Source organism: Mustela nivalis (assembly GCF_964662115.1).
Source record: "Mustela nivalis genome assembly, chromosome: 8".
Lineage (NCBI taxonomy): Eukaryota > Metazoa > Chordata > Mammalia > Carnivora > Mustelidae > Mustela > Mustela nivalis.
Window position 1 is genome coordinate 75751518 of NC_139027.1, and position 16851 is coordinate 75768368.

The 16851-nt window shown below is 41.1% G+C and overlaps 1 protein-coding gene across 10 annotated transcripts in view; it reads left to right on the forward strand.

Moving 5' to 3' along the window:
• The first annotated feature begins 2430 nt into the window (after positions 1-2430).
• DYNC2LI1 (dynein cytoplasmic 2 light intermediate chain 1) overlaps positions 2431-16851 on the forward strand; it is a 68322-nt gene continuing 53901 nt past the window's right edge. For 5 of the 10 annotated variants that reach the window (XR_014315994.1, XR_014315995.1, XR_014315996.1 and 2 more), the window contains exons 1-2: positions 2466-2634; positions 4541-4658. Coding sequence is in view for 5 of the 10 variants with exons in the window: in XM_082746960.1 (XP_082603086.1) it covers positions 2627-2634; positions 4541-4658 (126 nt within the window). In the remaining 5 variants the exon portion in view is untranslated. Of the gene's footprint in view, positions 2635-4540; positions 4659-16851 lie in introns of all 10 variants that reach the window. The other 5 variants (XM_082746960.1, XM_082746957.1, XM_082746959.1 and 2 more) reach the window with 5 other exon arrangements.

Below are 16851 nucleotides of genomic sequence, written 5' to 3' on the forward strand. Positions count from 1 at the left end.
GGACTCTGGGATCATGACCCGAACTGAAGGCAGACGCTTAACGACTGAGCCACCCAGGCATCCGTCTGCACTGTTGTTTATTCCACCCAACAAGCATCATAAAATTTTCCTCTCCTGTATCACTACTATTGAAATCCTTGAGTCTTAGGGGTGATCCAGTAGGGGAGCTCAAATCTTTATATATTCCTACCTTAAGAACAATTTTCATCTACCCAGGAAGGCCACTTATTTTGTCCATATATGAAGCCTCAGGAGGCATAAGGGTAGGAAAAGGGAGCTCATCTGCTCAATGAGATCAGCAGAATCCACTGATTGACCTCTGAACCAGTGCTGGTGACCAGGGCCCAGCCAGACAACTTCTACCTTCTTTGCTACCAGGCTTCTTTCTTCCACTTTCCATCCCAGTTATCCAAACAATTATACCTTTAAGATGCTAGTACTGTGCCTGGCACATAGCAAGCAAATGGCTTAGGTACTTTTGGTATTCATATCAACAGGGCTTCCTAATTAACATTCAAAGGTTCCAGAACTCAAATTATTATAATTCATTACCCTCTGTCCCACACCAGTTTGTGAGCTTATAGGCAGGCTAGCTCCAGTGATTAGATGCTGATTCAGTAACAGATGTACCAAACTCCCTTGAGATCATCCTCTCTCTATTGAACTGGTCTCCCATTACATCCCTTGACATAGTCTGCTATGTCTTCAAAATGCACCTAGGTGTTGGAAGGATTTTGTTCCCAAAGATTTTATGACATGAATGCCTTTCTTCTTTCCTTAAAAAAATGTTTTGTGTCATTTCCAGGAATGTGATCTTTGTGTTTCTTTGTTCAAAGTTGCTGATCAGTAGCTTACAACATGATAATAACAAGCACAAAGAACTTACAATGTGTCAGCCACACCTAATTCATGTGTCACATATATTTATTTCATTTCAAATTCATACATTTCCCTTGCTTTACATGAGGCTCAGAGATACTGAGAGTTTTACCCACTGTGGCAATGAGGCAACTTAGCCAGTGTGGCTGAATCAGAACAGAAATCTAAGTCCATCTAAAGCCCATCTTCTTGAACATCACACCATTACACCAAGCCAAACGGCAGAAAGGTGTAAGGAGAGTATCTCCTTGGATACTCAAGACATCTTGGGCCAGAGAGGCTGGGTCTATGGAGCATTCAAAATAGATCAAATGCGGTCTTGCCCTGAAGATTTCAATAACCCTCTTTGGCATAATTAGTTATTTTTTTAAAAGATTTCATTTATTTGGGGGCGCCTGGGTGGCTCAGTGGGTTGGGCCGCTGCCTTCGGCTCGGGTCATGATCTCAGGGTCCTGGGATCGAGTCCCGCGTCGGGCTCTCTGCTCAGCAGGGAGCCTGCATCCTCCTCTCTCTCTCTCTCTCTCTCAGCCTGCCTCTCTGCCTGCTTGTGATCTCTCTCTGTCAAATAAATGAATAAAATCTTTTAAAAATTTTTAAAAAAAGATTTTATTCATTTATTTGACAGAGACCACAAGCAGACAGAGAGGTAGGCAGAGAGAGAGGAAGGGAAACAGACTCTCCGCTGAGCAGAGAGCCCGATGCGGGGCTTGATCTCAGGACCCTGAGATCATGACCTGAGCCAAAGACAGAGGCTTAACCCACTGAGCCACCCAGGAGCCCCAATAATTTCTTATTCTTATGATGTGATTTTTTGGTACTGCTCTAGAATAGTAAGTAGCAAGCACTGGCTTTTTTTGGGTTATTATACTTAGTTGTGTGCAGGGATCTTGGCTTTCTCCCCTCTTCATTCCATACTCTGTGTAGCACTCTCGCATATAGTAATAACTATTGACTCAGAGATAAAGTAAATGAAGCATCATGGAGATGCGTTTGGCTTATTAATTTATTAATAAGTGATGCGCTATTGCAAAAACCCCAAAACAACTAAACAAGCAGAAAGTTGGAAAATACTAAAATCACAAATATTCTTTGCCTCTAGTAAATCACTAGAAAACAGCTCTGGAGTTTGTTTCGCCCTCCATTCCCAGAGCATTGCTATTGGGGAGGAAAAAGACACTGAAGAGAGAGCAGACTTCCCTGGCATATAGTTGAACTTTAAAAATTTTTATTTTTTTTATTATTTATTTATTTATTTTAGGTTTTATGTATTTATTTGACAGAGAGAAACAGCAAGAGAGTGAACACAAGCAGGGAGATGGAGAGGGAGAAGCATGCGTCCTGCTGAGCAGGGAGGCGGATGTGCGGTTGCAGGGCTGGATCCCAAGATTCCAGGATCATGACCTGGGCCGAAGGCAGATGCTTAACGACTGAGCCCCCCAGGCGCCCCCCAGTAGAATACTTTCTAAGTAAAAGAACACTTCCAGCCCAGAGCTTTTAGATTCCAGGTTTGTCAGACAAGTCACCTCATTCTCTCACATAGAGGATGAGGCATTGAGCCAGTTGAAAAGGAACGCTGAGAACTACATTTCCCATGATGCCCATCTTTCCAACGCAACGCAGCCTGCGACGTCGCTCCCATGGCAACTGAAGAGTCCGCACCAGCCGGCTGGTCTCCGAGCTCGCTGGCGTCTTGGTTTCGAGGTGGCCTCAAACGCTGAGCCCACGACGCTGGCGCGGTCGAGCCACGATGCCCAGGTATTTCCGCAGCCTTGCTTGCCCCCGGCTTCCTCTTCTCTCGAGAGTGTGGCTTTATCCCCTTTCCCACCCCAGCCTGGAAGGGGCAAGGGAGGGAGGGCCGCTCCGCTGGGACTATATTCAGGGAGAGGAGCCCAGGCGGGACCGGCCTGTGGAAGAAAATTCTGGATCTTTTCTTCTTGAAACCGCTGTCTGGATGGTCAGGGTTCCCTGGGAACTACCCCCTGAGCGTATGGATTCGGTCACAAGCAGGTAGAAAAGTTACCCAGGTGGAAAACTAAGTTTTTTTTAAGATCATTAAACTCCAGTTGTTCACTTACTAAGTAAAAATTTATTGCAGGCCAAGGAATGTTCTAGAAGCAGGGGTTCAGTCTGTGAATTAGACCACAAAGCCACTTCGTCAGGGTTCCCCGCATCTCCCCTCCTGGTGCAGGGGCTCAGGACAACAGTAAATAAGAAAAACTTGAGAAAGCTATGTGAAAGTGTAAAATGCAGTTGGGGAATGGGGGCGCTGTAAAATATATTTTAGCTCTTCAGTTCTGTGATGTCAGTTTTAATATCCTCTACGTCACACTAAACCTTCTCTGAACAACTTAATAAAGACTTAGAGGGGTTCTGGGGTCCATCACAGAGCAGGATAAATCTGTTTTTCTCACCTGTGGATCATGGCCGGATCTCTGTTGAATTTATGAACCTTAATGAGAAAAATTGTCAGCTTCCTTCCCATCGAGGTATAATTGGTTGCAGTTACAAAGTTATGGTTATAGTGACAAATTGCCACCAGGGTCACCTCCTGCTCTCCTCTGCTGGGAGCTTGGAAAACAGATAATCACATTTTGAAAGAATGGTGTGTAAATGAAGAGCAGATAGGCCTGGACTGAGTTCCAGGGGGTTCACCTGTGAAATAAATACATACATTTTCGTGTAAACATTTAGGGACACCTCTATTGGTCTTTTATAGCCCCTTCATCCCTGTTTCTTGAATAATAATTATTATAAGCTGTCAGTAATTTTAGATAATTATATGTAGGTCAAGCCCTAAATGAAATGAATTAGCACATTTTAACAATCAATCATGACATTCTTAGAAGGTTGGTATTCTTTATTGGCATTTTAGAGATGGAGAAACAGAAGTGAGCCTGCGGAAAAGCACAAAAGCTTACATATATTAGGTGCTCAATAAATATTTGTTGAATTAATAAAGGAATGAAGAATCCAGAGAGGCTGGGTAATTTGCCCAAGTTGGTATATACAGAAAGTCGCAGAGTCAGGCTTGGAACACCTCAAATCTTGTCTATTTTTTTCAGTTTAATACTCCATTTTTCATTTCAGCTTTAAAAAAGGGCATAATCTTATTTGTGAAAAAGTACAAATGTTTGTAGAGAGGTGAATGAAAAGATGATTTTCAAAATGTGATTTTAGATTATTTTTTTCTTTCACTGTATTTCATACATTAAAACAGGGAATCTTGAGCCAGAAATATAATTTAAAAACAAAAAAGAAAAATTTCAGAAAACAAAGATTGTTTGGTGTGCTGGTTTTACATGCTTCCCATTTTCCCGGATGTTGGTGGATTTCAAGTTGTAGATTTCCAGAATTCTTAGTACATTAAGTTACATGCCTGAGAAACTCACACACACAGCTTTCAACCTTGGCTGGAAGTCCCAAAATAAGGCAGCCTCAAATCCTAGTGACAAAGGCTCTGCTTATCATTTTCAGCTTTCTTCTATGAACCAGGACAAAGAAAATGAATAATCCTCAGAAGTTTTATCCACCACTTATCTCCCAGGAAATAATGTTGATTTGTTTTATAAATTTAACTGAAATAAAACGTCTCTGAGCTTGAAATAAATATTGAAAAGGGTTCCCTTTGATTCTCTGAATTTTGTTTTTCTGCCTCTCCTAGTGAAACTCTCTGGGAAATTGCAAAAGCCGAAGTGGAAAAACATGGAAGTAGTGGAGGTGAAGGTCATGGGCTTGAAATTGGAGAAAAATCTGTTTTCTTCATTGGCAGTAAAAATGGGGTAATGAATTTCTTTTTCTTACTTTTTTCCCCCCAATGATTTAACAACCAGTGGTAAAATTCATTTTAATACTTTGGTAAAAATTTGGATACTTCAATTCTTTAGCCAGTTAACCAGTCTCTGGCCTGCTGGTTATGTTGGAGCTGGTTGTGCCTTGTATGAGGGTGGCCTATGCATGGTGAGTGGGGACTAAATTCCAGCCTGGGCACATCTTTTGTCAGGTGGTGTGCTCCAATCTGGGCCACAGCAGCCTGGAGGAAGGAGCATACATTTCTTTCTTTTTTTTTTTTTTTTTAAGATTTTATTTATTTGACAGAAAGAGATCACAAGTAGGCAAAGAGGCAGGCAGAGAGAGAGAGGGGGAAGCACGCTCCCCACTGAGCAGAGAGCCTGGTGTGAGGCTCGATCCCAGGACCCTGGGATCATGACCTGAGCTGAAGGCAGAGGCTTACCCTACTGAGCCATCCAGCCACCCACCCAGCATACATTTCAAATTAAATTACCCGGCAGAGGATTCCTCTTTCCCCAAAGCACCATAGATGCTAATCCAATGGCCACAGTTTTGGTAACTTGTACAATTGAAACAAACTTATAGATGACAGAAACTGAACCAGACAGAACATGATACATTTACCCTTCACTTCTCCTGACTAGAGTCACAGAAACCGAAGGAAACCTGGAGATACTCTAGTCATCTACTCTGGGGTCCATGGGGTATGTCTTAGGGCCAGTAAAGTCTGGATGTGTATGCAGAATTGTGTGTGATTGTGCATCACTGTGTTGTTGTTGTTGTTTACGGGAGATAGGTTCTCCCAGCATTCTAGCCCCTTTGAAGAAGTTAAGAGCCACTATGAACAGTGGTTGTATACTTCAGGTTTGACTATCTCTAACAATGGAGGTGTTGTCTTCCATAAGGCAGCCTGGTTCCATTTGCCTTAATTGCTAGTTAAGAAGAAAACCCGAGTTTCATTGTAACTTCCAGTGTTCCTAATTCTGACCTGTAGAATTACACAAATATTTGGTATTCCTAATTCCAAAGTCCTAATTCCTGGTCCTAATCCCGACTTGAAACAATAGAAGAATAAGTCTGATTTTTCTTCTGCTTTTTAAATTTTCAATTCTTTTAAAAATGCCCTTCGAATAATTAACAGCAGCCGCTTTGTCTCCCTGAGTATGTTTCAGCTTTAATATCTTCATTACTTTTGGTCATGCCTTCTGTGTCATGGATTCCGTATCAGTCATGGATTTTTCTGTTATAATTTTATTAACTCTCAGTTGTCATTATACTAATGTGTAATTTTCAGGAGGGAACAGAAATTTGGAGGTTTTGCTTCATTGCAGTAGACTAGAAGGTCTGCCAGCTTCTCTTTTTCCAGACGTTACACTCCTGTTATTGTATAGAAAGATTCTAATAATCCCATAACCCTGTTCACTAAGATTGAGTGTGAGATCTGCCTTTCTCATATGTGCCATTTTGTCCTTAATTTTCTTAGATTGGGTCCTTTGTTACAGTCTGTTTGTATTTTTAATTTTATTAAACTGATTCACATGTGTGGTTTAAAAGGTGAATAAAGTAAATTACTAGACCTCTCTACGTTTTCAGGGTCTCTCCTTAAAGCAGCCTTTTTAATATCTTTTACTGTTTTTTCAAAAATAATTTACTTCTTTATTTATGAAATAACTTATAGGCTATTTTTAGATTTAAAATCTTAGACACTATCTTGAATCTTTGATAATAGTAGAAAAGGATTTAGTTCTAGCTCTTTTTCTGTGTTTTGTTTTGTTTTGTTTTTAAGTAGTCGCTACACCGAACATGGGGGTCAAACTTACAGCCCGGAGATCAGGAGTTGCAAGCTCTACTGACTGAGCTAGCAAGGTGCCCCTAGTTCTTTCTCTTTTAAACGCTCATTTCTAGCCCAGCCCTCGTCTGCAACCTAATTGTTGTTATAATGTAGGGCGAAATCAGTATTCAGTGTGAATTTATTATTTCTAAAACTTATTTGCTGCTGAGCCAAATGGGTTACTTTCTCTTTCTCTCTCACTTTCTCTCTTTTTGTTTCTTTCCTTCTTCCCTTCCTCCCCTTTTTTTTTCTTTTAAGACTGTATTATTTGACAGAGAACACAAGCAGGGGGAGCAGCAGGAGAGAGAGAAGCAGGCTCTCAGCTGAGCACAAAGTCCAGGGCAGGGCTCAGCCCCAGGACCCTAGAATCATGACCTGAGCCAAAGGCAGATGCTTAGTCAACTGAGCCACCCAGGCTCCCCTCTATTTTTTTTTTTTAGATTTTGTTTATTTATTTGAGAGAAGGAGAGAGGACCCTGGAGGGGATGCTGGAGAGAGCATCCCAAGACCCTGAGACCATGACCCAAGCTGAAGTCAGATGCTTAACTGACTAAGCTACCCAGGCACCCCTCCATTTTGGGGGGGTTCTTTTTTTAAGATTTTATTTATTAAAGTGCATATGCACAGTTAGGGGGGTGGCAGAGGAAGAAGAGGAGAGAGAATCCTCAAGCCGACTCCATGCCCAGCACAGAACCCAACTTGGGGCTCAGTCTCATAACCCCAAGATCCTGACCTGAACCAAAATTGAGAGTTGGATGCTCAACTAACTGAGCCATCTAGGCACCCCACTTTCTTTTCTTGAATAACTTTTTCAGGAGTTTAAAAAGGCCTTGTTTTTTAAATTTGCTTAGCTTTTATGTGTACCTGAGTTTTTATATGCATTAGTTATTTGTTGCTACTTAATAAATTACCCTAAAACACAGCAGCGTTTAAAATGGCAGACATTACTATGAGGGCCAGGAGTCTGAGAGCAGCTGAGTTTTGTGGTTCTGGCTCAGCGTCTTTCGTGAAGTTGTAGTCAAGATGTCATCTGGGACTAAAGACATGTCACAGCTCAACTGAAGAGTAAGTTTCCAGGTTGTTGACATGGTTGTGGCAAGAGGCCCGAGTTCCTTGATGGCCATAAGCCACGCTTCAGTTCTTCACATATACACCTCTCCATAGGGCTGCTTACAACCTGGTGGCTTGCTTCCCCCAGAGCAAGAGATCCAAAAGAGAGCAGGTGCCTGGAATAGAAGCCGAAGCCTTTTATAACCTAATCTCGGAACTGACTTGCCATCACTTCCGCCATGGCTATTGATCACAAAGACAAAGTCCAGTACAGTGTGAGGGACCACACTTGGGTGTGAATACCAGCAAGGGGGATCTTGAAGCTGGCTCCCCAGCTATGTGTTGTTAATTCTTTCCACAATCCCCAGCAGGCATTCAGTAGAATCTTCATCTAGACCGTTGTATCAGATCATCTGAAAGTTCCCATTTTCACACAGAGTCCTGCCACCTTTTTGACCCACCATGCTAGTCTGTGCCGTGGTTCACAGGAGTGGCTACATAGCTACCATCTTGCCCCAGCATCTTGGAAATTCCCTTTGCCTCTTTCTTGAGTTGGAACTTTAGTTTCCTGGATCCTGTGTCTTCCCTGTTCTTGGTTTACTCACTTATCTTGGTGGAGAACATTGTTTTGTCATTTCCTGGGAAAGCATTACATGGGAAATAAAATTTATGAGACCCTGTATGTCTAAAAATTTCTTTATTTTCCCTCACTCTGGGTTGAATGTCTATCTGGGTATAAAATCCTACATTAGAAGAGTTCCTTAACCTCTTTCTGATCCTACTTTCTGTTTGAGTCTGGATTGTTTACTTTGGGAGGGACGGAAAACTGAATTCAAACTGATGTAGGCCCTCTTTTGAATAGTTGGTATCCTCTTCACCATTAGGCTTTGGCTGTATTCCTCAGTGATGTGTACACGAGATACCATATATTAATTCATTTCATACGGTCAGGCAACAGTCTACCATCACAACATTATATCTGTTCTGCTCTTTATTTTCATCCAACTGCACCCTTCTTGCATGTTTATGAATTTCCATATAAATACACAAAGTGGTTCTGTATTTTCTTTCCCTTTTTGTCTCTCTTTATCCCTTTACACCATATATTGCACTCGCAAGTCTCGTGCCACAAGTTCTGGTAATTCATATGAGGTCGTTTTGCTTCTCTGTGATAATACTGCACTTATTACTCCCCACACTGTTGTGTATCTGTAGCTGTAAAAATTCTTTCCAGGCTTTGTCACAGCTGTTTTCTCTTGTGAATTACTTGGACCCTCTTCCGTTATCATCTTAAAGTTTTTCTTAATGGGATACCTAATGACATCTCAATTTATTTGGACTTTTTTCTCTCATTCTCTCCATTCTGATTTAGATTGTCGAGTCTCTCTTCATGGTCTTATCATCCTCTTGACATAGGTTTCCTCTCTTATCAAGTGATAAATTATTCAGTACCTTAGGGTATGGGCCAGAAAACTTAGTCATTAACTAGCCTTTTACTTCCCAGAGCTTCTGTTCTCATCCCATACCTCATCCTCTAGATAGAAGAAAAGTGGGAAGGAAATGGCTTGACTTGTAAATTTTTCTTTCTCCAGTTTTCCACAGTGTATCATCTGGTTGTGAGACGATGCTTCCCAGTGTTCCTTAAGAGATAGCAGATACTAGTTACAGTCTTCCACATACAATTGTACTGGTCATGGCATCCTTTTTTACTGAGCCTGAAGATGAAATCTAATCCAGCATTCCAGGAAGGTGTTGACAATTCAGATAAAATTGGTTTGTCATCTCTGGCTCTAGTAATGTTTTTTATCACCACACAATTAGGAGAAGTCAGCTAGAATCTGTGGGTTGATATGTGCACGAACCTTCAGATCGACAGAGAGCTGATTTCATGTGGAATACCACATTCTGTCACTTGAGGTCTTAAGAATTACGCACCGTAAGGAAGAAGTCAGTTAAATAATTTTGGGGGCACCTGGGTGACTCAGTTGGTTGAGCACTGCCTTCAGCTTGGGTCATGATCCCAGGGTCCTGGGATCAAGCCCCACTTTGGGCTCTCTGCCCAGCGGGGAGCCTGCTTCTCCCTCTCCGTCTGCCTGCTGCTCCCCTGTTTGTGCTCTCTCCCTCTCAAATAATAAAGAAAGAAATAAGGAAAAGAATAAGAAGCAATTTTGATTAACATATGAATATTCTGACTGAAATGTAATTGAAAAATATTCAGATGAAAGAATGTTAACAAATAATTATTTTATTGTCTAATGTTATAACTACATTTAAAAAATAATATTTAGACATTTTACTCAAATTCATGGTCATGGAGCCATTGAATTTGAAGTTGGTAAACTAACTTTGTACTTAGCTAATACCGTATTTAACAGGAATTAGAAAGTACTTATTGAACTAGGAAAAATTATAAGGGTAAACAAAATATTTAAGAAATGTTTTAACTTGGTTTTTATTTCATAAGTTGAAAACAATCAGGTCTTCTACTTCATTTCAGTATGAAAGCCAGGGTTTATTTAGATAAGTCAGGAAAAATAAATAATAATATCTAAGCATGTAGGTTAATAAGTCAGTGTCTTAATAATATTCATATTTTGGATTTAGGTACTTTTAGGCTTATCATTTAGGAATAATTGGATCATGTGAATGATGTTTGTCATAGGGTTATTTGCTACTGTGGAAAGCCTGAGGAAAACACAGCAGCGCATCCCCAGGACCACTGATTGGTAGGAAGAGACCTCTCCCCGCTCATTTTCTGTTTTATTTAGCCAAGGAGACAAAAAGTTTTTGGAAGTGACCGTACGGAGCAGAAACAGATGTATCATGTCTTCATGCAGCTTTGCTTGACCCGTAGCAGTTCTTGCCAGGAAGGCAGAACTCCTGGTGACACTGTCTGAAAGAGGTCGAGGCTTGCAGATCCAAGATGCTGGAATTTATTTGGCATAATAGTTCATTTCTTTTTTTCTTTTTTTAAAATTATTATTATTTTTTTATTTGACAGATGGAGATCACAAGCAGACAGAGAGGCAGGCAGAGAGAGAGGGAAGCAGGCTCCCGGCTGAGCAGAGATGTGGGGCTCAATCCCAGGACCCTGGGATCATGACCTGAGCCAAAGGCAGAGGCTTTAACCCACTGAGCCACCCAGGTGTCCCTGATAGTTCATTTCTATCTGGGCTTCCTATTACTCTTCTGCTTTTGTGCTTCATGCTACCACATAAGGACATGTTGACAGTGAAACTTTCTGGAACTAAGCTCTGCATCAGTGAGGCTACCTCTTTACCAGGTGGTATCAGTGGCCAGGTAGCCAGAGGACTCCCCTGTCTTGGGCTGTGTCCCAGAAGGCCCCTCCCCCCACCAACAACTGGACATCCATCATTGGGAGATAACATACAGAACATTAATATTCTACGTATTGGAGGGTAATATTATACAACCATAAAAGAATTGTTAGTAATGAAAGGAAGGAATATGAAGTTAATTGAAAAAAGCAAGACAGAAATTTTTATATACAGTATGACTGTATGTCTATAAAAATGCAAAGATTGGGCACCTAGGTGGCTCAGTGGGTTAAGCCGCTGCCTTCGGCTCAGGTTATGATCTCAGGGTTCTGGGATCGAGTCCTGCGTCAGGCTCTCAGCTCAGCGGGAAGCCTGCTTTTCTTTCTCTCTCTCTCTCTCTGCCTGCCTCTCTGTCTACTTGTGATCTCTCTGTCAAATAAATACATAAATAAATCTTAAAAAATAAAAAATGCAAAGATTAAGAAATAGAAATATATATGGCAAAATTTTACTCAGTGTTTTTATTTTGTTTTTAATTTCTGTATTTTGCAAAGATATCTTATTGGCCCACTTTTTAAAATCTGAACTTAATTGTGCAAATAAAATTTTCATAGGGATCACTTATATTTAAAAATTTTAACCCAACTCTAGTATACGCACGCGTCATTTCATGAGTTTATTGTTGTGAGGAGAGTGATTTTTGCATTGGATACAGTACTTTTTCAGTTTCCCACTTACTACTATATAGATACACACACGGATTTAAAACAACGAGTAAATAACTAGTACTAGTGTTACGGCACAAGTAAATTTCTATTACAAAGAGTATTCTGTGTGGGGCACCTGGGTGGCTCAGTGGGTTAAGCCTCTGCCTTCGGCTTAGGTCATGATCTCAGGGTCCTGGGATTGAGCCCCACATTGGGCTCTCTGCTCAGCGGGGAGCCTGCTTCCCTTCCCCTCTCTCTGCTGCCTCTCTGCCTATTTGTGATCTCTCTCTCTGTCAAATAAATTAAAAAATCGAAAAAACAACAAGAACAACAAAGAGTATTCTGCGGAAGAAGCCATCTTGCAGGTGGCTTATCCTAATAGTACTGATTAGGGACACAAATTTTAGCACACAAATGCTCACACCTGAAATGTCCCACCAGCATCCCCAGTAGTCACTCTCTGTTAACAGTTGTTCTAAACTTTGTTGTTGTGACAACCTAGTTCTGTTTTTGTTTTTTTTTTTGTTTTTTTTTTTTTTAAAGATTTTATTTATTTATTTGACAGAGAGAGATCACAGTAGGAGAGAGGAAGGGAAGAGATCACAGAGAGAGGAAGGGAAGCAGGCTCTCCGCTGAGCAGAGAGCCCGATGTGGGACTCGATCCCAGGACCCTGAGATCATGACCTGAGCCGAAGGCAGCAGCTTAACCCACTGAGCCACCCAGGCGCCCCCAACCTAGTTCTGTTTTATTTGTTGTTTGTGAAGCCACCCTTTTCTTTTAAAGAGAAGTATGTGGCCTATTCAAGCCGGGTATTTATTTTCATTTATGTAAATCAAAACTAATTTTGCTTTTGAAGATTGGCAAACTCTCTTGACATAGGTAGAACTTTTGAGGATATTGTTCTCCCTTTTTTGGTCATTAAATGTATATTTTAATGTTCAATTTTACTCACAATCAAGGGAATACAAATTAAAATACAGTAGCATGTTCATCTACCAGATCTGAATTGGCTGTTTTCCCTTCATAAGCACTTCACTCTGCAGCAGACCAGCCTGGGCTGGCTATCATGGCGAGGGGTGGAGAGAGAATGGAAACACATGGGCATCTTGAGGCCCTACCTCAGAACTGGCACCCCAGAGGAACTTTCTGGAACTAAGCTCTGCATCAGCGAGGCTACCTCTTTACCAGGTGGTATCAGTGGCCAGGTAGCCAGAGGACTCCCCTGTCTTGGGCTGTGTCCACCCACCCATAATTTTTTGAGGCAGCTGTTCTTTCAAGTATCTGAGTCCATGCTTTATGCAGAACAATATTTTGAAAAATAAAGAGAAGCAAGCAATTAATGCTTCTATTCTTCAGCTAATCATAATCACCCTTTACCAGAGAAACTAACTGCCTTGCTGCCTCCTCTCTCTTTGCGTACTTCTATTCATCCATTCAGTAGACAGCTCTTTTTTTTTTTTTTTAAAGGTTTTATTTGTTTATTTGACAGAGAGAGACAGAGAGGTCACAAGTAGGCAGAGAGGCAGGCAGAGAGAGAGAGAGAGGGAGAAGCAGGCTCCCCGCCAAGGAGAGAGCCCGATGCGGGGCTCGATCCCAGGACCCTGGGACCATGACCCGGGCCGAAGGCAGAGGCTTAACCCACTGAGCCACCCAGGCGCCCCCAGTAGACAGCTCTTGAACATCTTCTGTGTGCCAGGCATCCTGCCCGACTCTGGGGAAATAGAAATGAAAGATATGTACTCTGCTGTGTGGGAACTTGCTTGTTAGTACTTGTACAGCATCGCACCAGACAGATGCTGTGATGGAAACCAGGGCTCTCACTTCAGCCAAAGAGGCTGGATGACTGGGAAAGCCCCCTGAAGAGAGGGTGATGTCCAGAGCTTAAAGAGTAGGAAGCAAGGAAAAAGAGTCATTCAGGTGAAGAGGAGAGAATCAAGAAAAACCTATGAAATAGCAGTTGCAATAAATGGGAGAGAGAACATACTAGACAAACGTGATAGGATTGTCTGTCATTGCTGACTGCTGTTTTGATGATGGGGATTGAGAATTTAGGTGACAGCGTTCCGCACAGCATGTATAATTTTTTGCCGTCATCACTCACTCAACGTGGATACAGCATGAGGAAAGGAGTTGATTGAGTTTATCAGGGTTGGTTTTTGCCAAGTGGGTGCAGTACAGAGCTAGAAAGCTTGGGGAGGGGGTGATATTTGCAAGGGTAATTGTAATGATAAACTATGGACTGTAGGATGGAAAATGAGAGATGTGGAGGTAGGAGGGAGTCGATGGAGAAGGAGAAATGTTGATTGGTCAGTGGACTTTGGAGGCCTCTTACTAGGGCCAAAGAGTTGTTACTTTCGGGATTCCTGAAAAAGTAGTTGGAGAATGTGTTGGCATGTGTGATTTTGGACATAGTTTCCAGTGGTGACATGATTGAAGATGTAACCTTGGAAGTGATGTATGGCAGAAGTGGAGTGAAGGGAAGAGTCTATGTGAGGAGGCAGAGGCACTGAGACGTCTGCATGTTCGGTGGGTTGCCCATGCCTATGTGGGTCTGAAGTTAACAAGGCTAATGACAGTAGCTGGGAGAGAAAGGGAGACTGAGCCAGAGAAGATGACGACAACCATCACAGTAGACTGGTACAAACCTCTAAGGCTTTTGCAAAAGGAGCGAAGTAGAATAATTATTTGAAGGGGGTTGGGGGGTGGGGGCATGTGGGTGGCTCAGTCGCTTGTGCCTCTGACTCTTGGTTTCACCTCAGTTGATGATCTCATGGGTTGTGGGATGGATCCCATGTTAGTTCCATGCTCAGTGGGGAGCCTGCCTGAGGACTCTCTCCCCCTGCCTCTCCATCCACTCACTCTCCCTGTCCTTTCTGTCTCTCTCAAATAAATCTTTAAAAAAAAAAATAATAAAGGTGACATTGGGGAGGAAGGAGAGCCCTGAAGTACATAAGGTGTAGAAAAGAATAGCCTTCTTTAACAGGATTGCAGAGGAAGTGGTCCAGAGGCAGCCGTATTTTAGGTAAGACCAGCAGGTGGAGAGCACATTCTGAAGAAGTTGAGTTTACTGGGGAGTTCGCTAATCATGGAGCTGGAGCTGTAGAGTGGAAGGATGTTGGAAGAAGGGAGGGGTTTATTGTGCCTGATGAAGGGATGCATAGAGGATTATGGAATTAGAGCTTCAGAGAAAAAGACTGGACTTCCAATGTCACTGAGGTAATGGGAGGAAAGACAGGATTCATTCTGGTATCTCTAAGTGAACTTGTATTAGGTCAGAGTTTACTGAACCAGGAGAGCTAGGAGTCTCTGGATCTACTCTCAGAGGACACTAAGTTCACTAGTGATTTTAAAAAATTTGGATCATATTTTAATGATAATCTAAAAGTTTGTTTCAGTGCCCAGAATTGAGTTTATGTTTATTTGGAATTACCACCACATAATACTACACATTTACATGAAATTTAAATCAATATTTAAATCAACATTATTGGACCATGAGAATTTGAGAAAATTGGCTAATTATATCTAAGATTCCTTCTAATTCTAAAATACATTCGTTCTGATTCTGTGTTTTCTTGTACATAGAGTACATTAGTTTTTAGGTGTAGTGGTCTCCCCCTGTCTGCAAGGCTCCAAGACCCCCCAGTGAATCTCTGAAACTGCACATAGTACTGAACATAGTATATACTATGTTTTTTTCTATACTTACCTACCTATGATAAAATTTAATTTATAAATTAGGCATAGTAAGAGATTAACAACAATAACAAAATTAAACAATTATAACAATATAATACAAGTTGAATGTGGTTTGTCATTCAAAATACCTTACTACACTGTGCTCACCCTTCTTGTGATGATCTGAGATGATAAAATGCCCATGTGATGAGGTGAAGTGACGGGAATGACATAGCATCTGCCTTTGGCTCTAGTCATGATCCTGGGGTCCAGGGACCAAGCACACATAGGGCTCCCTGCTCAATGGGGATTCTGCTTCTCCCTCAGCCTTTTGCCGTTGCTCATGCTCGCTCTCTCTCAAATGAATGAATAAATCTTTCAAAATAAATAAATAATCTGCAAATCCATCACCTAGAAGCATTCACGATTAGCTTAGCAGTACCCCTCTGGATCTGTTTATTTTTGGGTAAGTGTTTCTGTGCTTCTTTCTGGATCTGTTTATGTGTATGTGTAGGTATGTAGATCTCAAAAAAAGCAGGAAAAGATACTTTAAAAATTGAAAACAGGGTTATGCTAATCTATTATAAATGTTTTACGATGTCAGTAAATATGTTCCTATATCACCATTCCTAACAGCTGCGTGTTACTCCATACAAGGATTGTCGTAATTAATTTAGCCCATCCCCTGTTTGGGGACATTTAGGTGGCTTTTAGTTTTTCACTTTGATGTAATACCTGTCAATAGACATCCTCCAATAATTTACATTTTTGGTCCTATTTCAATTATTTATGTTTCCCATTATAAAAAAGTAATAAACTTGATCGTATCCCAGATATAATCTAGAGTAATTTATTTGTGATCATACTTTTTTTGGTTAAAAAAAAATCATAGGTTTTTAAGGACAACACATATCTAGTCAAATGTTCTTTGTTTTTGTCATTCTGGGATTTTCCAAACTATTTTCCTTGGAACCCAAAAGCTTCTTCCATTGGAACTTCACCTGCTGCTCCTCTTGTATCTCTTTTCTTGTAAGAGAATTTTTTTTTTAAAGTTTTACTATTAAGAAAAAAAATCAGGGGTTCCTGGGAGGCTCATTCATTAAACATCCACTTCAGGTCATGATCCCAAGGTCCTGGGATTGAGCTCCACATTGGGCTTCCTGCTTGGTGGGAAGCCTGCTTCTCCCTCTCCTACTCCCCCTGCTTGTGTTCCCTCCCTCTCTTGCTGTCTCTCTCTCTCTCTCTCAAATAAATAAATAAAATCTTAAAAAAAAAAAAAAAAGTCAATGATTAAGCCACTAAGCCAATCCCTAAGATGTAAAGCTAAGTTTCATGATTAGTGGCAGAGATGACCAGAGCCTATATGTTCTGACTCCTAACAAGAAACTTAGAATAAGTTTATTTTCTAAAAATAAAATGATAAACAAGAAATACTCTAACCCAGTATCTGGATTGCTTACTTTGAACATATTTGCAGCATGTCCTTTATTTGTAATCTTTCTTCTTTATTTCCACTTCAACAATTGGAATTAAAAACATTTTAGAAGACACTAATCATCTGCTTAACCAGTAATTAGCATTGATGAATAGAGGGAAAATTTCAGACAGCTGCCAAGTTGACCACTAAAGTGAGGTATG